Source organism: Hyla sarda, chromosome 1 (assembly GCF_029499605.1).
Source record: "Hyla sarda isolate aHylSar1 chromosome 1, aHylSar1.hap1, whole genome shotgun sequence".
Classification (NCBI taxonomy): domain Eukaryota; kingdom Metazoa; phylum Chordata; class Amphibia; order Anura; family Hylidae; genus Hyla; species Hyla sarda.
In genome coordinates, this window is record NC_079189.1 from 221,919,996 (window position 1) to 221,946,146 (window position 26,151).

The 26,151-nt window shown below is 44.5% G+C and overlaps 1 protein-coding gene across 8 annotated transcripts in view; it reads left to right on the forward strand.

Annotated features, from left to right (window-relative positions):
* The first annotated feature begins 3,881 nt into the window (after window positions 1–3,881).
* Window positions 3,882–26,151, forward strand: part of SEPTIN11 (septin 11) — a 201,764-nt gene continuing 179,494 nt past the window's right edge. For 4 of the 8 annotated variants that reach the window (XM_056568796.1, XM_056568797.1, XM_056568799.1 and 1 more), the window contains exon 1: window positions 3,884–4,498. In XM_056568796.1, the coding sequence (XP_056424771.1) occupies window positions 4,469–4,498 (30 nt within the window). In that variant the 5' untranslated portion in view covers window positions 3,884–4,468. Of the gene's footprint in view, window positions 4,499–26,151 lie in introns of all 8 variants that reach the window. The other 4 variants (XR_008891889.1, XM_056568794.1, XM_056568795.1 and 1 more) reach the window with 2 other exon arrangements.

Below are 26,151 nucleotides of genomic sequence, written 5' to 3' on the forward strand. Positions count from 1 at the left end.
GGCCACTGGGTCACTCTCATGGGGGTGCGTGGCCTCGCCTGGCGGCGTCTCTGCCGCCTTACAGGGGGCTCATCATCAGTACTAGATGATGAGGAGGGCGATGAAGAACACAAAAAAGTTGGATCTTTATCGTCCTCACTGGCAGATTCGGAGTCGGAGGCTAAAAAAGCGTAAGCCTCCGCTGCCGAAAATGCCCGGCGGGCCATCGCCTTTTTTCTACAGTGGTGGGGGGAGGGGCGGTGAGCGGGGAAGTATGTACTGTGTGGTGCTTGGTGTAAAAAGTGTAGAACAGTAATAGAATAGAAAAAAAAAAAAGCTGCAGCCCCAAAAAAAAGGGGGATGGCGCACGCAGCTCCTTGAACCCCTAATAGGACCCGGGGTCAGGATCAGACCCTAATAGGACCCTGCGGGACCTTTTTTTTAACTTTTAATTCACTTTATAACTTACTCAACTCCTACCTGTCCCTGCAGTGATCTTACCCTATTCTAAGGCTCCTGAGGGGGCTCCGGAGCTCCGAGGGGGGGATCCATGGCTTCTTCTCCCTGCTGCACCCGCTGACTGAACCAAAACAGCGGGTCCAGCAGCGGGAAGGAGCCGTTAACCCCTCCTCTGCCGCTCTGCTATTGGCCGGCGTATCGCTGGCCAATAGCAGTGTTGCTGGGGCGGTGACAGTATTTTCACCGCTCCCCAGCAACGGCAGGTGATTGGCTGTGAATTGTACACCGCCGATCACCGTTTATTCCCGGGCCATCGGGTCACAAGTGACCCAAATCGCCAAAGATCGCTTGCGTGATTTCACAAGCGATCTCTGGCGATCGCCGACATGCGGGGGTCCCGGGTCCCCCCCGGCATTTGCACGGCATGCTTGCTGAACGATTTCAGCAGGCATGCCGTTCCGATCTCTGCCCGGCGCGCGGCAGGGACCGGAAAACGCCATGACGTCCTGGGACGTCATTGGTCCTTAAGGCCCAGGGTGCCATGACATCCCAGGACGTCATTGGTCCTTAAGAGGTTAATGAAATGAACCTATGTCCAACTGTTTAGCATGGGGGTGGATCAATCATTGTTTGGGGTTGTATTGCAGCCAGTGGCACAGGGAACATCTCACGAGTAGAAGGAAAAATGGATTCAATAAAATTTCTGCAAATTTTGGATGCTAACTTGATGCCATCTGTGAAAAAGCTGAAGTTAAAGAGAGGATGGCTTCTACAAATGGATAATGATCCTAAAAATACCTCGAAATCCACAGGGGATTACATCAAGAGGCGTAAACTGAAGGTTTTGCCATGGCCATCACAATCTCCTGACCTCAACATAATTGAAAATCTATGGATAGACCTTAAAAGAGCAGTGATAGACAGCCCAGAAATCTCATATAACTGTAAGACTTTTGTAAGGAAGAATGGGCAAAGATACCTCAAACAAGAATTGAAAGACTCTTGGCTGGCTACAAAAAGCGTTTACAAGCTGTGATTCTTGCCAAAGGGGGCAGTACAAGATATTAACTCTGCAGGGTGCCCAAACTTTTGCAGACACCATTTTTTTGTTTTCTGTTATTTTGAAAGTGTAAATGATGGAATAAAATCTAACTTTTTTTGCCATATTATAAGAATGTCTAATCTGTATTTTGATGCCTTTTGGAGATTTTTCCATCTTTCCTTGGCTTCTTTATGCACATTAATGCAAATTTTTACCTGGGGTGCCCAAACTTTTGGTCCCCATTGTACGGTCTACCAGTGCATGCTGGGAGTTGTAGTTTGCAACAGCTGGAGGCACACTGGTTGCGAAACACTGAGTCAGGTAACAAACTCAGTGTTTTGCCACCAGTGTGCCTTTAGCCCTGTTGCAAAACTACAACTCTCAGCATGTACTTACAGCCAAAGGGCATGCTGGGACTTGTAGTTATGCAACAGCTGGAGGCACACTACTGCAACTCCCAGCATGCCCTTTGGTTGTCCGTGCATGCTGGGGGTTGTAGTTATGCAACAGCTGGGGGCCTCCAGCTGTTGTATAACTACAACCCCCAGCATGCACAAACTACCAAAGGGCATGCTGGGAGTTGTTGTTTTGCCTTCTGCTGTTGCATGACAACAACTCCAAGCATGCCCTTGTGTGCATGCTGGGAGTTGTAGCTTAGCAACAGCAGGAGGTAAGCCTTACCTCCTGCTGCTGTGCAGTGAAGATCCTGTCTGCCGTCGCTGCCTCCACTGCTGGGGCCCGATCCCGCCACCGATGCTGGGGATCGGGGTCGCCAGCCTCAGGTGAGGGCTCCCGACACCGCTCTCACCCTCCGGAACAGGGGCAGAGCGGGTGCCATTAGGGACACCCCCACAGCAGGTGTCCTGATTCATCGCCCCGTAACGGCCGATGAATCAGGACGATCGTGAGGTGGCACTAGTGCCCCTCACTCCTGCTGCTAAAGGATGATAGCTGCCATCTCGGATGGCACCTATCATCCTTTTTTTACGGGTCATCAGGATCCCAAATTGACGCAAATCACTGATCTGAATTGATCGCCGAAATGGGGGAATCTCTGGTCCCTCCCAGGCATTTGCACGGGATGCCTGCTGAATGATTTCAGCAGGCATCCCGGTCCGGTCCCCGCCCGGTGAGTGGCGGGGACCGTAAATACTAAGGGGCGTACAGGTACGCACTGAGTCCTTAAGGATCGGGGATGCAGGGCTTATGCATACGCCCTGTGTCCCCATGAGGTTAACTGATAGGAAATTCAACAAAAACGGATGTTATAAAAAAAAAAATGCATGTGTAAAGAAGTGAGCAAAAAAAGCACTTCAAAATGCATCAGTTAAACTGAAGTCAAAAACGCAATGTGAACGGAGCCTTACTCCTCAGCAGGCAGCAACACCTCAGCTGATACTGACAAGCAGCTCCTCCATTTCCTGGATACCTGCTAATCAGCCAGCCCCTTCCCTGCTTTAAAAAATGTTTTTATTGGTCAAGGGTTATTATTATGCCACCACTGCAGGCTAAATTTAGGGTAGGGTCACATGTGCTGTATTTTGCTGCTGCAAATTTTCCTACCCATTGAATTCAATAGTTTGCCAAATATGCAGCCGATTTTGCTATCCATTGACTTCAATGGGCAGGAAAATGAGGAAGCAGAAAAATACTACCCTACTCCTAAAGCCTTACTCTCTTTATGGTCCCATGGCAGGATACGTTACAACTTCAGGGCAATATCGTAGTCCGAGACTTAACCTGAACCATTTCCCGAAAGTCCCATGCAAGTCTGTGGGACTTTGGCTTGGGACTTTGTGCTTGCTTTATGTGTCGGGCTAAAAAGATTGCCCTGTACTTTTAACGTATCATGACGCTTTAGAGTACGTTCAGACGAGCGGATACACAGTGTATTTTATGCTGTGGATCCGCCACCAAAGGACTGCTACAGGGTGCCTTTAGATGGGCCTGCTCGCTGCTACGAGCAGACACACTGCGATGTTCGAGTCGCCACGCGCATGAGCAGTATACTTGCACATCGCGGCCTAGCTCAGGGAGCAGATGGAGCGGCACTGATATGTGCGAGTAGCATAGCGCCACTCCGAGCAGGCACATATAAAGGCACCCTGTAGCGGTCTATCTGCGGCGGTAAAATACGCTGTGGATCCACTCGTCTGAATGTACCCTTAATGGTCTATTCACACGTACAGTATTCTGCAAAGATTTCACGCGCAGGATTTTCTGCTGCAGATTTCAGTATAAACTGAACACAGCTTAAAATCCTGCGCATCAAATCTGCACAGAATACTGTACGTGTGAATAGACCCTAAAGATAGAAAAGCCAAGCTGTGATTGGTTGCTATGGGCACAACCAGGCGGTTTTTGTTTCAGACTGATAAACCGTAACTATGGTGACGAACCCTGAGGAGTGATGTCAGTGCCTACAATCTGTGCAGCGCTGCAGAACACGTTGGCGCTATAGAATTGGCTCTTTGGGGGTCAGTGCCACAGACTTGTACAGGTCAGCACAGACCCATTGCCTATAGAAGGATGTTTTGGCACTTCGACAATTATGGACGCGGTAGAGAACCGCTCGACATTAATAGTCGCCCCTGAAAAACACGGACACCCCGGTTTACTGCATAGACTCTTCCGCACTGTTCACACAAACGGCACTACTCTTTAGAAACTCGGGGCCCTCCATTGTGTAGAGAGGGGGCGCCGTACAAGCCATTGTTCTATACGAGGCCTCAGTTGTCCGGTGAAGCGGTCCGGTGGCAGCCCACACACCCCTATACCACCGGAGCCGGGGCGAACGGGTAACCGCTCCCGCCGCCCAGCGCTATCCAGTGTGCGGACTCCCCTCCCCCTTGCCTCCTCCCCTGTGGTGGCCATGTTCCGGAGCAGCAACAGTCTGTGAGGTAGTGTGCAGCAACAGCAGCAGCATCTGGCAGCAGGATCGCATGCTCTCTCCCTTCCTCCACTCTCCAGCACCCGCAGGACAGCACCATGGCAGTAGCAGTGGGCAGCAGACAGACTGTAAGTTGGCACTGTGGCATCCTGTAGCATTGTTTTCATTACACCTCGTGTGTTTCCCATTCACCCGCGCGGCTCCTTTGTCCTCCACGATCCGGTCTGGTGGATCCGTCCTCAGCCTCCATCCTGCAGTGGAAACCGCTAGAATCACATATATGAGTGTGTGTATATATATATATATATATATATATATATATATATATATATATATAATGAAAGGCGTGGGAGTGCGTTATATTACGGGCTGGCATACACCTAGGTGCCCGTGCACACATCACTATAACAACATGCGGGTATTTTTAGCCTTGGCTCATGTGTCATGAAGCTCTGCCAGCCCCTTACTTCATGTACACCCTCTTATTGAAAAGAATACTGTGAGGAAGATGTGTTATGTTATGAATACTAGAAAAGATTAGCCCAAGAGCTAGCCATCTATATACTGGTCAATGCACTGTGAAAATGATCTTGCTTTTATAGTGGATGCCTCCAGCTGTTGCAAAACTACAACTCCCAGCATGCCCGGACAGCCGAAGGCTGTCCGGGCATGCTGGGAGTTGGAGTTTTGCAACAGCTGGAGGCACGCTGGCTTATAGTAAAGTCATAGAAGTTGTCTCATTGATTGGTTTTCACACAGTTGATACATTGTTGTCTTTTGTGATGTTTACAAAATAAAACAAACAATCCATACAATTGGCATGGCTGTTTGTGTTGCATTAGGTTTTGCCTCTTCTACTTTATTTTTATTTATTTTTATTTTTTTGCAAACTTGACAATAGAAGATGTTCAGACTTCTAATAAAAAAGGGAGTGGTTCTTTCTCCTCTTTTCTGGTCCAAGCTTTGGAGTTTGTCAAAGGTCCCAGTAAGATGATAAGACAAGGGGGGGGGGTCATGTCATTTTGGCATGCGTTCACCCGCTGGCATGCTTCTAGTGTTCCAGCCAGGGGTGGTGTTAGAGGTTACAATATAAGATCTGAAGGCATCTCTTTGTTGGCTGCCATGGCCGGATGGAGAGGCCTCACCCCATCCCGCTCTTTGCTTCCCCCCCTCATCCCAGCCCTTGGACAAACAGTTATCATTTCCTCCCGGAATCCAGTCTGGCTATCTCTGCCCGGTGGGTAGTGTGTGGAAATAGAAGCCAAGAGAAAAACAAACAAAACTTCCATTTTACATTGGAAATCGTCTGTCCTAAGACTAACGCAGAGTCGAAAAGTATTTTCTAGCTGTCATTCTAGTTCTTGAAGGAGCCTTATACTTGGCAGCTTAGAAAGGGAATGGCTGTAAAAGCGATTTACTATCATTTATATGCCAATTTCTGGAGCAGAGCTGGAACAGGTAGTCGAAGTCTGGAAAGTTCCCATTTTTAGTTAATATTCAGTTGTTGTCTATTGATATCTGTGTAATCTGATAACGTTGATAACAGAAAACAATACATAAATAGCTTTGTTCACGTGTTGTTTTTCTATGCGTATTTTGAGACGCATAATGGCCTTTTTTTTACGCCTTGATATACACTTTTATTATGTGTGTTGTTGTTATATATAGGATGCCATAGAACGGCAGTTCAGATGTAGTCCTGTTTTATATTGCTAGTAAATAAATAAATGAATAAGTAGTAAAAAAAAAAAGTAAAGTACACAGTGTCTATTTTGAACATATGTCCATTTTGTGTGCATTTATTTTTATTTTCTTTGGTGTGTAAACATACTTGCAATTTGCAAGCAAAGACCTTTAGATATTTATGTGGTTTTTATTTTTTATATTAAAGGGGTTCTCCGGTACTTACACATCTTATCCCCTATCCAAAGGATAGGGGATAAGATGCCTGATCGTGGGAGTCCTGCAGCTGGGGACGCCCGTGATCTTGCACGCGGCACCCCATTTGTAATCAGTCCTCGGAGCGTGTTCGCTCCGGGTCTGATTACGGGCGACTACAGGGCCGGCGGCGTGTGACGTCACGCTCTGCCCCTCAATGCAAGCCTACGAGAGGGGGCGTGATAGCTATAGGCTTGCATTAAGGGGCAGAGGGTGATGTCACACGGGGGGCGGAGGCGTGACGTCACATGCCGCCGGCCCTGTAGTCGCCCGTAATCAGCTCCGGAGCGAACACGCTCCGGAAAACTGATTACAAACGGGGTGCCGCGTGCATGATCACGGGGGTCCCCAGCTGTGGGACTCCCGCGATCAGGCAACTTATCCCCTATCCTTTGGATAGGGGATAAGATGTGTAAGCACCGGAGAACCCCTTTTAATGGGTTTTCTGATGTAATTGTTTAGATATACCTTTTTCTTCAATGAGGTAATTACTCCTATAGGGTGCGTTCACATGAGCGGATCCACAGCATATTTTATGCTGCAGATCCGCTGCTGAAGGACCCCTACAGGGTGCCTTTAAATGTGCCTGCTCGGAGTGGGAATACACCGCTACAAGCAGACACTGCTGTGATGTGCGAGTTGCCGCGCATGCACAGTGTACTCGCACGCATCTCGGCTGCTCACCTGCTCCCTGAGCTAGGCCAAGAGCAGCCATGATGTATGAGTATACTGCGCATGCGTGCGGCGACTCGCACATCGCAGTGTGTCTGCTTGTAGCACTGGATTGCCGCTCCGAGCAGACATCTGTAAAGGCCGCATACAGCAGTTCTTCATTGGTGGATCCGCAGCGTAATACGCACTGAGGTTCGCTCGTGTGAATATACCCTTAGGGTACAATCACACATTCAGCATCCTGCGCAGATTTGATGCGCAGGATTTGTAACTGCAGATTGGAAGCTGTGCTCAGTCATTTAGTTTACATTGAAATCTGCAGCAGAAAATCCTGCACATCAAATCTGCGTACGTGTGAACGTACCCTTATAGTGTATTCACACGTGCAGTATTCTGCTCAGATTTGTGCGTGTGAATAGACCCTAAAAAGTGAAGTGCGATACCGCACACTTTACGTGGCTATTACTCACGATCTTGCAAGCGGCACCCCTTTTGTAATCAGTCCCCGGAGCGTGTTCGCTCCGGGTCTGATTACGGGCGACTACAGGGCCTACGATCACAGAGGGTCTCAAGACTGTGACCCGATGCGGTCTAAGCTTTTGTCTGGACAACATGTCAAAAGTTTATATTACTGACACTTTAAAGGGAAACTCATCTGAACACCCACACCCAGACCCCGACACGCCAAAAGTTTTTAGAAAACTTAGATCCATAATAAGTAGGTTTAAAATGTGGGCCCCCCCATTTGAACCGTTGGTGGTCCGATGAGTCTCTAAAATACTCTGTTATAGGGGTACTCTGCTGCTCAGCGTTTGGAACAAACTGTTCTGAATGCTGGAGTCGGTGTCGAGAGCTTGTGATGTCATAGCTCCACCCCCTCATGATGCCAAGCCCCGCCCTCTCAATGCAAGTCTATGGGAGGGGGCAGGACATCTGTCACGCCCTCTCCCATAGACTTGAATTGAGGGGGGGGGGTGACGGCATGAGGGGGGGGGGGGGGCTATGACGTTACAAACTCCCGGCTTCTGCATTCGGAACAGTTTATTCCAAACGCTGAGCAGCGGAGTACCCTTTAAACTTCAGATTCTGTGATCAGTATTCATCACAGCGGTCAGTGGCAGGCATCAGCGTGATCACTAGTGTCGCCATTAGCAGTGGGTCTCTGGCACTCACTTTATAGTTTAAATGGAACTCAAGATTTACCCTTAGTACACTGGTGCACTTAGTACCAGGCAGCCATGGCGTACAGGTACATCTTGTGTCCTCTAGCGGATAAGTGTTAGGATATATTCACACTAGGGATCGACCGATATAGATTTTTTAGAGCCGATACCGATAACCTGTGAACTTTCACGCTGATAGCCGATAACTTATACCGATATTCCCCCCCTTGGAGACAGCAGGCCCCCCCCCCCCCCCCCCCTTGGAGATAACAGGCCAACACCCTTGTAGACAGCAGCCCCCCCCCCCCCATTATAGACAGCAGGCCCCCCCTCCTCCACTTGTAGACAGCTCACCTGCAGTTGTCCTCGGGTGTTGCCGCTCCGCTGTCCCGTTCTCCCGATTGCATTATGTCGTCCTATGGAGGAGCATGTGACATACACGTCACTCTGCTTCCTCCGTAGCGTTACGCTGGGCGCAGGGGAGGAGGAGTGAAGTGTGTGTCACATGCTCCTCCATAGAACGCCATGATGCGATCGGGAGAACGAGACAGCGGAGCAGGGCCGCACAGCAGCAGGTATCGTACATGGTATCTGGGGCACGGGGGCACACGCGCTGGACACATTATCGGCAAGGTTAGATGCCGATAACTTAAAAAATCATGAATATTGGCCGATAATATCTGCCAATCCGATAATCTGACGATCCCTATTTCACACAGCAATGTCCACATGGAAAATCTCTGTGCGTTCATTGCCCCTGAATGTGGAGTGCCAGCATAACATGTCGGCACTAGGAACACTCGGAAAAGCGGCGTCTCATTCGTCTCACGAATGCATTCAGTGCGTTGTCTGCAGAAAGAATAGACTTGTATATTCTTTCTGCTGACAACGGAATTTGAATTTCCGAGCCAGATGTTTCCAGCGTGCTATGTGAACAGTGCAGCAGAATCCTATTGAAATCAATGGGACTCTGCTGCTGTGCAAGGAAATTCTGCCATGTGAACATAGGCTTATAGAGATGCATTTCACAGTTGTCAGTAACGGTCATCAGACCCACAGTCAGGCTAAGACTTGTGACTGTACTGCGAATGCATGTATTATGCTTGTGTGAAGGTGGCCTAAGGTTATCTGGAATCTCCATTTCCCACACTAATAATGCACAGCTGTTATTGGTACATTTTACTTTGAGAAACGGCTTGTCACTTTAATGTGGGAATGTTCAGCATTACATGTCATACTGGGTGATACGTCTACTAACTTGTTTCTAGAAGTGTACATTTTCCCAGCTGCTATATGCAAACAGGATTTTCATGCTTATAGACGTCACAGTGTGATTCAGTCTGGCCACAAGGTTTTATAAAATTCTGCATACACTTTATAAGGCTGGATTCACGTGTTGTATTTGAGCCTCATTTGGTCAGTAAATTTAGCCAAAACCATGAATGGGTCCAAAGCACAGAAAAAGGTGCAAATCTTTCCATTATTTCCGTTATTTTATGTTTGTGACCCAGCCTAATATTATGCATGCACATGCATTGTGTTTTTTTTTCCCCACAGACACACATAAGTCCCTGTACCTGTCTTTAAAAAAAAAAAAAAAAAAAACTGGTACAGTACGGGTACACTTTTTATATTTATGGTTGCCATACAGTTTTGTTGAGGTTGACCTTTACACCTGTCATATCACAGGAAAAAAAAGTTTCTATATGTTACACACTAGGTCATTCCTTTTTTATGTGTTTAACTTCTGTATTTGGCTCAAAAATTCCTCTATACTTCTGCTCACTCATTCTGACATCCACTGCACAGGAAGGGGTGTGTGTGAGGCAAGCACTGAGCCCCCCCCCCCTCACTCACCATGCATTAACTTCCTCCCTGAGTCTGCTGTGCTGTCTCTCTTCATCCAATCACTGCAGGCTGCTCTGTAAACCCCTCCCCCTTCTGTTATCAGACAGGAGTCTGATGGACGGAACAGGTGTGAGCACAGAGGAGTGCTTGTCCTGCACTCACTTGCTGGACCCAGCTTTAGCTGGGACCCAGATAATGCTGCAGCCAGACAGTATTATGTTCTGGATGATAAGAGGGCCGTAGTGGTCCTTTTTAAAAGCCATGATTTCTGTAAAAAGGAAATACATTTTTAATAAAGTATATTAGGTTAATAATTTAGACTAAGAACATTTAAAGGGGTACTCCGGTGAAAACCTTTTTTCTTTTAAATCAACTGGTGGCAGAAAGTTAAACATATTTGTAAATGACTTCTATTAAAAAATCTTAATCCTTCCTGTGCTTATTAGCTGCTGAATACTACAGAGGAAATTCTTTTCTTTTTGGAATGCTCTCTGATGACATCACGAACACAGTTCTCTCTGCTGATGTTATTATAATAATAATAATGCTTTATTTATTGTTGCCCTTAGTGGGATTTGAACCCAAGTCCCCAGCACTGCAAGACAGCAGTGCTAACCACTGAGCCACCATGCTGCCCCTAGAATACATTTTCTATGCATGGTTGCTAAAATGGACAGAGATGTCAGCAGAGAGCACTGTGCTCGTGATGTCATCAGTGTTCCAAAAATAAAGGAATTTCCTCTGTAGCATTCAGCAGCTAATAAGTACTGGAAGGATTAAGATTTTTTAATAGAAGTCATTTACAAATATGTTTAACTTTCAGCCACCAGTTGATTTAAAAGAAAAAAGGTTTTCACCGGAATACCCCTTTAAGAAGTTTTTGATTTTTAGAATGCCGATTTAAATAGGATGTTCCAATTACCAACCTTTTAGTTCAGTGTTGGTAGCTTGCCACTACAGCATACCCTGTATCTTGAGTATATGCAGGCCAATGAGAATGGATTGAGCAGTCAATGTGTGTATGCAGGCCAATGAGAGTGAATTGAGCAGTCAATGTGTATATGCAGGCCATAGGGATTGGATTGAGCAGTCGATGTGTATATGCAGGCCATAGGGATTGGATTGAGCAGTCGATATGTATATGCAGGCCATAGGGATTGGATTGAGCAGTCGATATGTATATGCAGGCCATAGGGATTGGATTGAGCAGTCGATGTGTATATGCAGGCCATAGGGATTGGATTGAGCAGTCGATGTGTATATGCAGGCCATAGGGATTGGATTGAGCAGTCGATGTGTATATGCAGGCCATAGGGATTGGATTGAGCAGTCGATGTGTATATGCAGGCCATAGGGATTGAATTGAGCAGTCGATATGTATATGCAGGCCAATGAGAATGGATTGAGCAGTCGATTACTGCTATTTCCTGCATCCTAAACGGGGACTCTACCCCTAAACATCTTATTCCCTATCCAAAACATAGGGGATAAGAAGCCGAATTGCAGGGGTCCAGCCACACGGCCCAACTTTGATCTCCGGCATGGCACCCCACTCATGCGGTGCACCAAGCAAACTCCGCTCTATGCTGCATCACGGGAGACCACAGCCGTCACGCCCCCTCCCATAGACTTGAATGGAGGGTGGTGGTGTGACTTCAAGAAAATGCTAGAGAATGCTACGGTGCCAGTCGGGAGATGAGATATCTTATCCCCTATCCTTTGGATAGGGGATAAGATGTCTAGGGGAAGAGCACCCCTTTAAGGGAACCTGCAGAAAAGCAAAGGTTTTCACTCAGATGCCAGATGATATCTGTGTTTTGTTTGTTTATGCTGTATATTTTGTGCAGAGTAAGGCTCCGGTCACATCTTGTGTGTGTTACTTTTAACAGGACTGTTTAAAACTAGAAACTGCAAGTTGTTTCACAAAATACTGCTGCCTCTCTGGAAAACTGTTTGAACTACGCTGAGCAGTTCTTATAGTGGTGTGTACCATTAGACTAGATGCCAAAAAAAATCTGCTTTAATAGTTAATGAGCAAATGTCTTAGTGACAGGAAGAGGGACATAGGGTTTGACCAGGATGTCATTGCTGATGTCATCAGGCACTCCCTTAGCAATTGGTTCTTCCTTCCTTTGAGAACGATAAATCAAGTGAGCTGAATGTGTGCTGTACTAGTTTAGTCTTCCTATAAGGATTTATGTTGGTGTTTATTTTTTCATTTACAATAAGAACAACTTTTGTAGTGCAAGTTGTGCCTTCCAAAATAACATGAACCCTTTGGAAACTTTAATGATGATTTCTGCCTATTCATTTAAATATGTGAGTTTATAATTTGCCTATAAAGTGAATTACCGTAGTACTACTCTTAGGCAAATGTATGCCAAAATGGTGTTCTGTTGGCTTTTATTGCAGACCCTGGTGTTCAGTTGGCTTTCATTGTAGACCCCAGTGTACTGAGAAATTAAGTCAACCATACTATAAACAACTTTAAAACAATGTATCCTGCAAATGTATAAAAACGAAAGAATATTTAGTGCAGTGTACTTGATAATCTATTTTTATCCTAATGTTTCCATTTTTAAAATATTTTTTAAAGGCACAGAAATAGAAAGGAATTTCCTACAAAGGAATTTTGCACAAACCAAAAAAAATATAATAATAATAATGATGGACGGCTGGACACACAGTATTTCAGTCAGCCTTTACCAAAGCTGGGAGTGTGACCGACACAGAGAGAAACTATGATGGAAAGAGAACTGCAAATACTGACCAAAATTCTGTGTGTGAACCCAGCCTTAGTCTTCCACAGTATTATAACTGGTATTTATCTGGCTCAGAACTTTCCAATATATAATGACTGGATGACACAAACTATTCTAAATATTCTCCTGTCGCAAACATACATGTGAGCCTCTTCCGTCGATTGCATTAAATAGATCTTCTGATTTGTGTATTGCAATGGTTAGTTTAGGAGTTCTTCTCTATATGCTTACCGCGGAACTAAACCCATAGCCCATCCTTTCCCCCCTCACCAACCTATTTTTCCTCTTTCAGCTGTCACTTGCATGCATGGAGTGAGAGAAAGAAGTTATCTGATCCACCTTGTCTCTGTGCAAAGCCCTCACTAAGAGTAGCCCCCACCCTCCTGGAAGACAAACACCGCATGATTTTTGTCTAGGGCTCTGGCTTCACAGCCACACCTTCCCCTCCCTGTGTGAGGAGCTTGCCAGCCTCTCCTGTGAAGATTCTCAGTCACAACTCAGCACATAATGCTGTAGATCACTGACTACTGCCATTCAGAGCATTGCATGATTTATTGCTGAGGGGAAGGATAGTTTGAAAGAAAAGACTTGTACAGTGTGTGCTGCTGACTGTTTTTACAACAACACAGCATGCACACATATAGTAAAAGCAATTGGCTGGCAGCCATTACATAGAGCTGCAATGACTGCTGGGAGTTTAGTCTGGGCTGCAAGCAAGGAAAAAGAATATTCAGGAGACAACAGGGGCCACAAGAGCTGGCAAAATCACATGGATAACCACAGGGGACACAGAACAGGCATTGTGGTGGATTTGGGGCATTTTTATTTTTCTTCCCCGGAGCACCCCTTTGAGTCTAGAGTAGAAGAATTGCTGTAAAAATATGTTTGTTCGTTATAAAGATTATTAAATTAGATTTGTGGATGTGACGTGCAGCCTTAAAGAGTACCTGTCACCAAACCAAAATATTGTTCCTTCTTTTAATTATAAGACACTTTGCTATTTACTTGCAGTTAAAATTCTCAACTTTTATATGTTTTTAATGTGATTGAAAAAACGGCCATTAGGTGGCTCTGTTCTGTTCCCTGTGCAAGTCAAACAATTAGTTTGGTTTCCTCCCGCCTGGCAGGAGACCAAACTCAGGAAGTGCGTTCGGGGCATGGCGAGGCACAGCTCTCACAGGCTACAGTGATGTTGTGCATGCTGGGGAACACCCACTTTCTCCTGCTGGGAGTTCTCACAATGTGAGCAAGGGGAAAGGTATGATACAGAACTTTTTAAAGCTCAGAAAATGTTTTAAAGGCAAAAGGGGTGTTAGGAGTAGTTAGGGAATACAATCTCAGTTAGTTTAAAAAAAATATGGCCTGATGACAGGTACTCTTTAATGGGGCTTTCCCATCTGGACCGGTTATTCCCTATCCAAAGCATAGGGAATAATAACCTGCCGATTGGTGGGGCTCCAACCATAGGGACCCCCACTGATCCCCACAACAAAGGGAAAATACAACCCTGAATAAATATAGAGGGCCATGCTCCATTTATCTTCCTGTAGGCCTTCTGAATGTTGCCATGCTCTCATTGGCCTCTGTAAAAGGGCCAGTGGAATACAGTAGGTAGTTATAGACTACTTGAAAAACTTTTGGCCGTGTTTTTCTCTATTCCACCATTCCTTTTTTTTTTTGGCTAAACATGCATTTTTTTTTTTTTTTTTTATCTTGGAAAGGTGAATTATCTATTGCCAGACCTTTATGGCAGCGGCCCATCTCTCTCTGTAAGAAACAATTAGGCATTTCTAAACATCTGCTGCCAGGAGAGGAAAATTTGGGAAACCTCCATACATCTGAGAGGATCTCCCAAAAAAAAAAAAGAACAAAAAGAAAAAAAAAACACAAGTGAGACAACCACCCTTTATCTAGACCTGATTTCCTGTAACTTCCTTAGTTCTGCTATATATTATCCACGCCGGCCACAGACCACCAGCTTTTAATAATAAGATGAGATAGCTATCAGCCAGCAGATACCGTATATGTGTGTGGCCATTTATAGTTCTGCTAGCAGTATAATGTCTTTATTACCGCTTCCAAACAGTCTGATAGGAGAAAGATATAATAGGTTGTACTTTATTCTGTTCAATCCCCTGTTATCAATGACCCTTGCAATTTGGGAGACACCAGATCTTAGAGCGCAACTTTCATGAGGTTTGGGGCATATAACCTAACCACAGTGTGTGTATGGTGTGTAAAATATGTATCCAGCCTTACTTGTATCCCTCTTATTACAGCTTTTATTATCCCAAAAAACACTTTTATTTGCAGCCACTGTCAGATAGGTGTGGCTAGGGGTTTACTATGCCCCGTGTATACGCCTATTCCCTGTACTCCAGCGCTGGGACCGCTGTGTGATTGACGCACAGGTCCCAGCACATGCGCTGCTTATCTTTCATATGTGAGCGCCAACCAACAATACTTTACAGAGCGAATGCTCACTTCCACTGTGTGATGCCTCCATGCGCCTGGACAGTGCCCGTCCTTCTCTTCCTTCTTCTCCGTTCGGGAGACGTGCTGGGAGCTTCTGCATATATGAGAGGCAGAGAGCGCTCATTCTCTGCCTCTAGTATTGCACGAGCTCGCTCTGTAAAGTAATGTCTGTCGGCTCTCACACATGAAAGATAAGCAGCACATGCGCGGAGACCTGTGCGTCAATCACACAGCGGTCCCAGCGTTGGTGTTATGGGGGGATAGGTGTGGCGGTCCCGGGGCATAGCGAACCCCTGGCTACGCCTATCCGACTGTCAGTGGCTGCAAATAAGTGTTTTTTGGGGTAATAAAAGCCGTAATAAGAGGGATACAAGTAGGGCTGGATACATATTCTACACACACTGTGGTTAGATTATATGCCCCAAACCTCATAACAGTCGTGCTTTAAGCCAGATCACAAAGAGGGGGCCTTGTTACCCATAGTCCTTATTTTATTTTTCCGGCGCACTTTAGAAAATGTTAGTGGATTGGTTGATATAGCAACAAGGCAATTTTCTTTTTGACACACGGCTTTGTATACAGTATTCCTTTTGAAGTATCTGTTGGCAGCTTCTCCCTGAAAGCTGTAGAAAGATAATTTCCTCTGGAATATTCTGTAGATATTTTATACTGCAAGTATGAAAATCTCCAAAGCAGCACGTGCCAATATGGTATATTAGATACTTGGAGAAAAGAATATACCACGTCACAGCAGTTGTTGCTGCTCTTTAGTGCTGAACACACATCTTTCGCTTCCCTATGGTGCTCTCCATGTGTAAGTACATAGAAACTAATGGCAATCCATGTAAAAAAGAAAAAAAATCTTGACAAGCAGTCTCGGTAAACGGTGCACGAAGCTGGGAGAGTGACAAGGTGCAGTGGAACAGTTAGAACAGAACTGTTTCACGTCACATGACGCTTCTTCCGGTCCTTCCGGAAGTTGTGTCATGTGACGCAAATCAGTTCTGTTGTCCTAACTGTTCCTTCACCTTGTCACTCTCCCAGCTTCTTGCACCGTTTACCGAGACTGCTTGTCAACATAACGTCCTACAATAAAGAGGATTCAAGCTGAACCCACTGTAACCGTGAGTGCTACGTGTTTTTTCTTTTATACATTGCCAATATAGTATATCGTGGTTATCAGTTATTACCTCCTCACTATATTTAGTACCCTTAAAACAGCTGTCGCCTGTTTTTGTCTTGGCCTGGATTTTTTTTCCGCTTTCTTGGATTTTACACCAAAAAGCCTAATTCTTCTGCTTGTTGATCCCCCTCTAATTAGTCAAATCAGATTTCAAAGAGATGCAAATGAGTGGATGAAGCGAGGATCTGATAAGAAGCCTTAGATGTGTGAATAGAAATGAGGACAGTGAACAGGAGGTTACACATGAGTTGATGCCTCTTCACCCTCTTTTAGATTCTTACTTCCCCCCCCCCCCCCCCCCCCCCCCCCAGGCGATTGATCGCCTTGATCTTTTATGTAAATATTTATCCACAGATTATATTCACTCTTGACCACATTTTACTAGGTGGCAATATAAAAGCTATAACACATGTTTAACTGTAATTTTAAAGATTTTATCTAATTTACCACATGTTTTCATGCAAGCATATTTTAATTTGCATAGTTATGTAGAAACCGGCCAAACACATATTTGCACCAAGTTTCTTTGATGGACAGTTGTTGATCTGGAGATGTATTTGTCGGAAGTCTCATAGACTTGCCTGGGCTCTGAAGTTGTTGGAAATTTTAAACAGATATCCTGCCTCCTGGACCATCATCATATGTATGCTTTAAGTCACTGCAAAAATGTCTCTGGTGGTAGTGAACGAAAACATCAGGTATTTTGAAAACATCTGGGATATATATATATATATGTGTGTGTGTGTGTGTGTGTATATATATATACAGGGGTGTGGAAATTCAAAAAAAACTACTTGTCCACTGGGCTAAAACGGAGCAAAATCTACTTGTCCCTCGTAACGATCCACTTGTCCGGGCCAATCTTCACTTTTACACTCTCATTTTTTCCTCCTCCCCCTATAATAGCCATAACAAACTACTATATTAATTTTTCCATAACATATGCTCCGAAACAAAAACAAAAAAAATTGGTGAAGTAAAATTTTAATAGTTAAAGATAATTTAGCAAAATTGGTGGTTTTCTTTTCTACGCCAATTAGCTTGTGGTTGAGCTATACCAGATTACAGCAATACCAGATTTGTATAATTTCCGTCATGTTTTACTAATTAAAAAAAAAATAATCTGAATTTTTTTAATTGCCATCTTCTGACCCCAGTATCTTTTTATTTTTATTTTTTTTCTCCTCTCATAGGAGGCTGTATGAGGGCTAATTTTTTTGCACCATAATCTGCTTTTTTTATTGGTACCATTTTGGTATTGATCTGACTTTTTAATCACTTTTAACTTTTTTTCTGGGATATTATAAAAATAGCAATTCTGTGGTTTAGTATATATATTTTTTTCTACATTTACATAATTTACCGTACAGGATGCATATTATATATTGTAATAGTTCGTACAATTACGCACTGTGATACCAAACATATGTATTTTTACTATGTTTACATGTTTTTATATAGGAAAAGGGGGTGATTTGAACTTTTAATATGGAAGGGGTTAATGTGTGTCTTGACAGCGGCGATCTTAATGGCTAATAGCCAGCAGTGGTGATCGCAGCATGCTGGCTATTAGTGGCGGCCCCAGCTACTGAAAACAGCTGGGGGCTGCAGCGTATGGAGCAGGCACGAGTCCAGAGGCCACTCCATACACTCCTCTGAGCGCCGCCGTGCTTGTCGGGGGCTTTCAGGTCCGGCCCGGGAGTAGGACTAAGGGCCTGAAAAATTCACCTGCCCAGCACCCGGAACTGCATGTCCCGGATGTGGGGTGATAGGAATTACACATCCCTGATATATGTATGTGTGTGTGTCAGCCAGTGTGTTCCATGCTGGCAGTAGTAGTACTACCTTAAAAATGTTAAAAAAATAAAGTGAAACACACACTAACTCTATTAAAAATTAATAAAAATGTTGTTAAATATTTTATTTTTATTTTTGGGGTACCCAACAAATTTTGGGTACCAAAAAAAAAAGCCAAAGGGGGCCAAAAATTCAATTTCCACTCAATTGCAAAAAACGCAAGAAAAAACGTCAAACACAGGAAAATGCTGTGGCGTTTTTTCTGACATTTTTTTGGGGGGCCACAAAAAAAACAAGTAGAAAGTTAGCCGTAGTGAGTTCTCAGGATGGCAGATGTTCAGCCTGTCCTCTCATCTCGGCCTGGTTTTATTGTGGAAGGGTTATAATCCAATACATTGTGGCAAGGGGCTGTCATGTGTGCTGGGTATTGATTAGAAGATCCCTGCTAGTAAATGACCTTTATGTAACCAGCATACACTGCTCTAAATAGGAAGGTTTTTTCTTTTTTAACCATTTCATGGAAGAATATGTGTGGCCTTTGTGCCTGAGCCCATCATGATTTTAGCGCTGTACAGTTGTGGCCAGATGTTTTGAGACTGACACATATTTTGGTTCTCACAAAGTTTTCTGCTTTTAGTCACATGTTTTTATGGTATACTGAAGTACATTTATAAGCATTTTATAGGTTTTTAAACTTTTATTGACAAATACATCAAATCAATGCAAAGACTCATCCTGAAAAATGATTTCATCATCCCTAGTAAACCTTATTTCCATTGCTAAAATGAGAACAGTGCCCACTATGATTACAGTCTTTCCTGGTCCTTTACCTGCCATAAGAGAGAAATGTGCGTTGTTTTTCTTCAGGCATAATCTTCTAGGTTTTTTTAGACAAAAGTTCCAGCAGCACATGAATACTCTTCGAGATGTTCACCCAGTGTGTATCCATTGTAGGGCTGCAAATCTTGATCGATATTATCAATAAGAATAGATAATGGAAATCATTTTCCTTAATATTATCAACATATTAGGGACAAGGCCTCCACCGTTAGGAGGCGTGGCTTAGTAACATAATATTCCAACTATTGTTACTACGTCCCCTGTCTTTTAGCCCCTAAATGTCCCCATCCGTTTCCCTTTTCCGTTCACTGCCTCTGGGTGCCTTTCTGAAGATCCTGCTGGCCTGTAACATTTGTGGCCCAGCTCTGCTCTGTAGTCCTGAATTTGGCTCTGCCTCCTTGTTGTCGGCTCTTCAGTAGACTATGGCCCTAACACCGCGGGAGCCCCTCTGTCCGGCAAGAAGCTCAGTTCTCAATCCTCCGCGCAGTGACAGATCTTCCTGGTGCAGGGAAGGCGACCATCACTTATGTCTGTAAACTGCTCCCTCTCCCCTGCAGGGAGGCTTATAAGTTAACCCTTTAGGTGCTGTCCCCTCTTTTATCTCCCCTGCTAACCCTTCAGTTGCTGTCTCTTAGCTATATGTGTATCGCGGTATTTCTGTAACTTATGGCGGTTCCACTGTATATAAAACGGTATTTCCACCCCCCCAAAAAAAAAAAAAAAAAAAAAAAGAATTAATAGCCCAGCGCTGCGCTGTCCCCATCCGGGTACTACTCACGTCACCCGCAAGTGCTGCCCTCCTCGTCGTCCTGTTTGTTGCGGCCTCCTGCGCTGACACTCTATACTGTTTGCCTATGCCCGGGCTGCAAAAGGTAAACAAAAATAAACTTTAACGCACCTTCCTATGTTGGCCTTACGCTCTTCCTGCGGACGTGAACGTCGGACAGCCATCAGCCTATCACCGGCCGCAGCGATGTTCCACCTCGGCCGCTGATAGGTTGAGCCCACTGTCATGTAAGAAGCCTATCAGCGGCCGAGGTGGAACATCGCTGCGGCCGGTGATAGGCTGACGACTTTCCGACGTTCCCGTCCCCAGGAAGCTGGTCCGGACCGATGGGGAAGGTGAGTTAAAGTTTATTTTGTTTACCTTTTGCAGCCCGGGCATAGGGATACAGTATAGAGCAGTGGTCTTCAACCTGTGGACCTCCAGATGTTGCAAAACTACAACTCCCAGCATGCCCGGACAGCCGTTGACTGTTTGGGCATGCTGGAAGTTGTAGTTTTGCAACATCTGGAGGTTGAAGACCACTGGTATAGAGTGTCAGCGCCGGCGGCTGTGGGTCACATATGATTAGTTCCCCGATGTGGGGACAGCGCAGCGCTGGGCTGATAATTAATTAATTCCCCAGGGGGAGGGGCCAAACCGGTATTGTGTTATGGGTTAAAATTCATATCGTGCAACACAAACATTTCAGTATTCGGTATGAACCGGTATACCGCCCAGCCCTACTGTTAACCTTTCAGTTGCTGTCCCTTAACTCTTACCTTCTGTAAATCCTTCAGGTGCTTTCCATTCTCTTTTCCCCCTGTTAACTCTTTATGATGCAGTCCTCATTTCTCCCATTAATTGTACCAATAACCAGCCAACTAATTGATTTTACAAGTAATCGTTAGTTGCAGCCCTAATCTATAGTTTGGGCAAGATTTGTGTAGGACAGGGTTTCCCTATGGGTATGTTTACACTGAGGTATTCTGCTGTGTGAATCGCTCTTCCTGTTCACGCTGCGGAATTTCAGCGGCGGACAATTCCGCTGCTGAAATTGATCCGCGCAAAGAGAGAACATATTCATTCTTTGCGCAGAAGTCCACGAGCACTACATTGCCGTCAATTGTGATGCAGATGGAATCTCCGCTCGCAGAACATACTCTACAAGTGTGCCTTCAGCTGTTGCAAAACTACAACAACAACTAGCCAATGGCTATCCGGGCATGCTGGGCTGTTTTGCAACAGCTGGAGGCACACTGGTTGGGAAACACTGGTCTAGGAAATTTCTACTGTAAACTCAGTTACAGGAGTATGCAGACCAGAATGCAGAAAGACAAACAGTTTTTCTTGTGTTTACCTTTATCATGTATCTCTAAATGTAGTGTTCCTCCTATCGGATTACTATTTTTCCCCTAGTTGAACACTGTCATCACATTACCACGTCACAACATTATCTGCACGGCTGGTTCTAGTAGAGGACATCACTAAGCAGAAACTCAATTGACAATGACACATTCAGATCTCCAGTTAAGCCCAGAAATCTGGATATGTCCCCTCCTGGCCATGACTTGCATTGCTAAGCAACAGCACAAACATATGTGGACCGCTGCCTGGCAAGCAGAAAATCATTCTCCTCAATCACTCCCTAATTTATTCTTTTGGGAAGTGGCTTTCACTGGAGTCTGCATTTCATAGCAACTTATAAGCCTATTTAGTGAAATCACTTTGCTGCAAATGAAGCCAATATCTGTTTTATTTCATAGACGTTCAGGGCGCAGATTCCTGTGTATTGGCAGGAAGGATGAACAGTTGGCAGATACCTGTTGTGTTCCCGACACAGTCCCTTGTATGTCTTATTTCACTTGTCGCAGCGTCCACTTAGGGGAGCTGGAAGCAACCTGCTGCTACAGTGTTTGCTTGTCCTATGTCAGAGTACATACAGTCATGGCCGTAAATGTTGGCACCCCTGAAATTTTTCTAGAAAATGAAGTATTTCTCACAGAAAAGGATTGCAGTAACACATGTTTTACTATACACATGTTTATTCCCTTTGTGTGTATTGGAACTAAACAAAAAAAAGCAAAATTGGACATAATGTCACACCAAACTCCAAAAATAGGTGGACAAAATTATTGGCACCCTTAACTTAACCCCTTAAGGACACAGCCCTTTTTCACCTTAAGGACTGAGCCCTTTTTCTCTTTACGAATTAATAACGCGAAAACGCTTTTACCGAATATTCTGATTCTGAGATTGTTTTTTCGTGACATATTCTACTTTATTTTGGTGGTAAATTTTCGGCGTTACTTGCATCCTTTTTTGGTGAGAAATCCCCAAATGTCATGAACATTTTGAAAATTTTGCATTTTTCTAACTTTGAAGCTCTCTACTTGTAAGGAAAATGGATATTCACAATACATTTAATTTTTCTTCACAAATACAATATGTCCACTTTATGTTGGCATCATAAAATGGACATATTTTTGCTTTTTGAAAAAATTAGAGGGCTTCAAAGTAGAGCAGCAATTTTCAAAAATGTCATGAAAATTGCAAAATCTGAAGGGACAGATGTTACAGAACTACAACTCCCAGCATGCCTGCGCAGTCCAGGCATGCTTAGAGTTGTAGTTTGGCAACATCTGGAGGGCTACCGTTTGGGCACCACTAACAGTGGTCTCCAAACTGTGACCCTCCAGATGTTGCAAAACTACAACTCCCAGCATGCCCAGACAGACTTTGGCTGTATGGGCATGCTGGGAGTTGCAGTTTGGCCTTCCTACTGGTTGCCACAGTAAAGATCGTTTCACTTTCAATTCCACCCTCCCCACCGTCGCTTCCCTACCTGATCCAATATCCAGCAGTCTCCAGCGACGATCCAGGGTCCCCAGGCATCTTCTCCTGCAGGTACCGGCCTCTATCTTCTTCCCACGATCCCCTCGACATCCACAGGTGGGCAGAACGGGGGGTTGCCATGGCAACCCACTGTCCTGCTCTGCCATTGGTCAGAATCAGTTCTGACCAATGGCAGGGGATAGGAGGAGATCGCAGCTCTGCAACCTCACTCCTAGCCCTCAAGATGATCAGGGCTGTCCCTGACAGCTCCGATCAACGCTATTTTCCGGGTGATCGGGTCACCAGAGACCCGATCAGCCCGGAATAGCAGAAAATCGCATGTCTGAATTCACATGTGATTTTCTGCGGTCGCCGACATGGGGGGTCTCAGGACCCCCCTGGGCGATGTGCCGGGGTGCCTGCTGAATGATTTCAGCAGGCATCCCGATCCGGTCCCCAACCGACTAGCGGCAGGGACCGGAATTCCCACAGGCGTATCCATACGCCCTCAGTCCTTAAGGACTCGGGATGCAGGGCGTATGGATATGCCTGGCGTCCTGAACAGGTTAATATTTGGTTGCACACCTTTGGAAAAAATAATTGATATCAGTGGCTTCCCGTAACCATCAGTGAGCTTCTTGCACCTCTCAGCCAGAATGTTGGACCACTTTTCTTCCTGCTCCAAGTCTCCACAGGTGTTCAATGGGATTTAGATCTGGTCTCATTGCTGGCCACTTCAGAACTCTCCAGCGCTTTGTTGCCATCCGTTTCTGGGTGCTATTTGACTGATGTTTTTGGTCATTGTCCTGCTGGAAGACCCAAGATCTTGGATGCAAACCCAGCTTTCTGACACTGGGCTGTACAGTGCGACCCAAAATCCGTTGGTAATCCTCAGATTTCATGATGCCTTGCACACATTCAATCAAGGCACCCAGTGCCAGAGACAGCAAAACAACCCCAAAACATCATTGAACCACCACCATATTTCACTGTAGGTACTGTGTACTTTTCTTTGTAGGCCTCATTCCGTTTTCGTTAAACAGTAGAATGATGTGCTTTATCAAAAGGCTCTATCTTGGTCTCCTCTGTCCACAAGACGTTTTCCCAAAAGGATTTTGGCTTATTCAAGTTCATTCTTTTTTATGTCTCTATGTCAGCAGTGGGGTCCTACTGGGTCTCCTGCCATAGCATTTCATTTAAATGTCGATGGATAGTTCGTTCTGACACTGATGCTTCCTGAGCCTGCTGGACAGCTTGAATATCTTTGGAACTTGTTTGGGGCTGCTTATCCACCATCCGGACTATCCTGCGTTGACACCTTTTAATCGATTTTCTCTTCCATCCACGCCCAGGGAGATTAGCTACAGTGCCATGGGTTGCAAACTTCTTGATAATGTTGCGCACTGTGGACAAAGGCAAATCTAGATCTCTGGAGATGGACTTGTAACCTTGAGATTGTTGATATTTTTCCACAATTTTGGTTCTCAAGTCCTCAGGCAGTTTTCTTCTCCTCTTTCTGTTGTCCATGCCTAGTGTGGCACAGACACACAATGCAAAGACAAAGTGAACTTCTCTCCTTTTTAACTGCTTTCAGGTGTGATTTTTATATTGCCCACACCTGTTACTTGCCCCAGATGAGTTTAAAGGGGTACTCAGGTGGAAAACATTATTTTTTTCTTTTTTTTAATCAACTGGTGCCAGAAAGTTAAACAGACTTGTAATTTACTTGTATTAAAAAATCTTTACCCTTCCAGTACTTTTTATCAGCTGTATGCTACAGACGAAATGCTTTTCTTTTTGAATTTCTTTTTTGTCTTGTCCACAGTGCTCTCTGCTGACACCTGATGACCGTATCAGGAACTGTCCAGAGCAGGAGAAAATCCCCATAGCAAACCTGTGCTGCTCTGGACAGTTCCTGACACGGACAGAGGTGTCAGCAAAGAGCGCTGTGGACAAGACAAAAAAGAAATTCAATAAGAAAATAATTTTCTCTGTAGCATACCGGTGCTAAAAAGTAGTGGAAGGGTAAAGATTTTTTTAATAGAAGTAATTTACAAATCTGTTTTAACTTTCTAGTATCAGTTCATTTAAAAAAAAAAAAAAGTTTTCCACCGGAGTACCCTTTTAAAAGAGCATCACATGCTTGAAACAATCTTATTTTTCCACAATTTTGCCAATAATTTTGTCCAGCCCTTTTTTGGAGTTTGGTGTGACATTATGTCCAATTAGCTTTTTTCCTCCCTTTTTTGGTCTATTTCCAATACACACAAAGGGGGAGATTTATCAAAACCTGTGCAGAGGAAAAGTTGCCCATAGCAACCAATCAGCTTGCTTCTTTCATTTTTAACAAGGCCTCTGCAAAATGAAAGAAGCGATTTGATTGGTTGCTAGGGGCAACTGGGCAACTTTTCCTCTGCACAGGTTTTGATAAATCTCCCCCAAAGGGAATAAACATGTGTATAGCAAAACATGTGTTACTGCAATCCTTTTCCGTGAGAAATACTTCATTTTCTAGAAATATTTCAGGGGTGCCAACATTTACGGCCATAACTGTATAATGTTGTATATGGTAAACATTAAACAAGGCTTTTTTGCCATTTTACATGGCAAATTACAGTATGTATATTGAGACAATGTCCTTATTTTCCTTTTATTTTTTCCTTTTATGTTCACACTGCGTAATTCCCAGTGGTGACGGCGCAGTGCCGCATGGTCCTACCGCGAGCGGAGATTCCGCAGTGTGAACATACCCTAAGTGTTACTGTCATTTTATTTAACTTTTGACATGTTGCAGAGACATTTTAAAAGTTTAGATCAGTTGGGGTCTCAGCACTGAGTTTTTCACTTCTTGGCTTGGCGCACTGTTTGACTGATTACAATCAGTCTGATTGAGGGTCCAGACATGGAGTGAAGCGTGCTGCTGTGTGCTTCATCTGGCTATAACTAATGGTCAGTGATGGTTTCAGTACTGAGCCCCCGGGTGATCTTAACTTTTGCCATCTTTGTGCAACATGTCACATGTTAATTTAAATGGCATTTAGGCCCCTTCACATATGTCCATTGTCCGGTGGCATTTCCCTCCTGCGCTGTAGTAAAAGCATTGGAGGGAAACTGAAGATAGAACTGATCCCATTTGTTTGAATGGGCTTTTTATGGTTCAATAAAAGTTTATAAACCACCAATGTATCAAATATCATTCCTTACAGTACATGCAAAGTGAGGGTGCAACCCTATGTAGACAGAGATAGATATAGAAAATGTATCTAAATGAATATAGGATGATGGAGGGTTCACATATAACATCAGAAGCTAAGTATACGAACAGTATAACCCGTCATAACCACAAAAGTCCGAGCATGATGGGAGTGAACCCGTTGACACCCATGCCTGGAAGCAGCTGTTTAATATATTATATTACAAGCTATAGCACCCGTGATTTGGATTTTTGCTAGAGCAATAACTTTTTATTCACCAAAATAGCGTGAACACTGTGAGACAGCCAAAA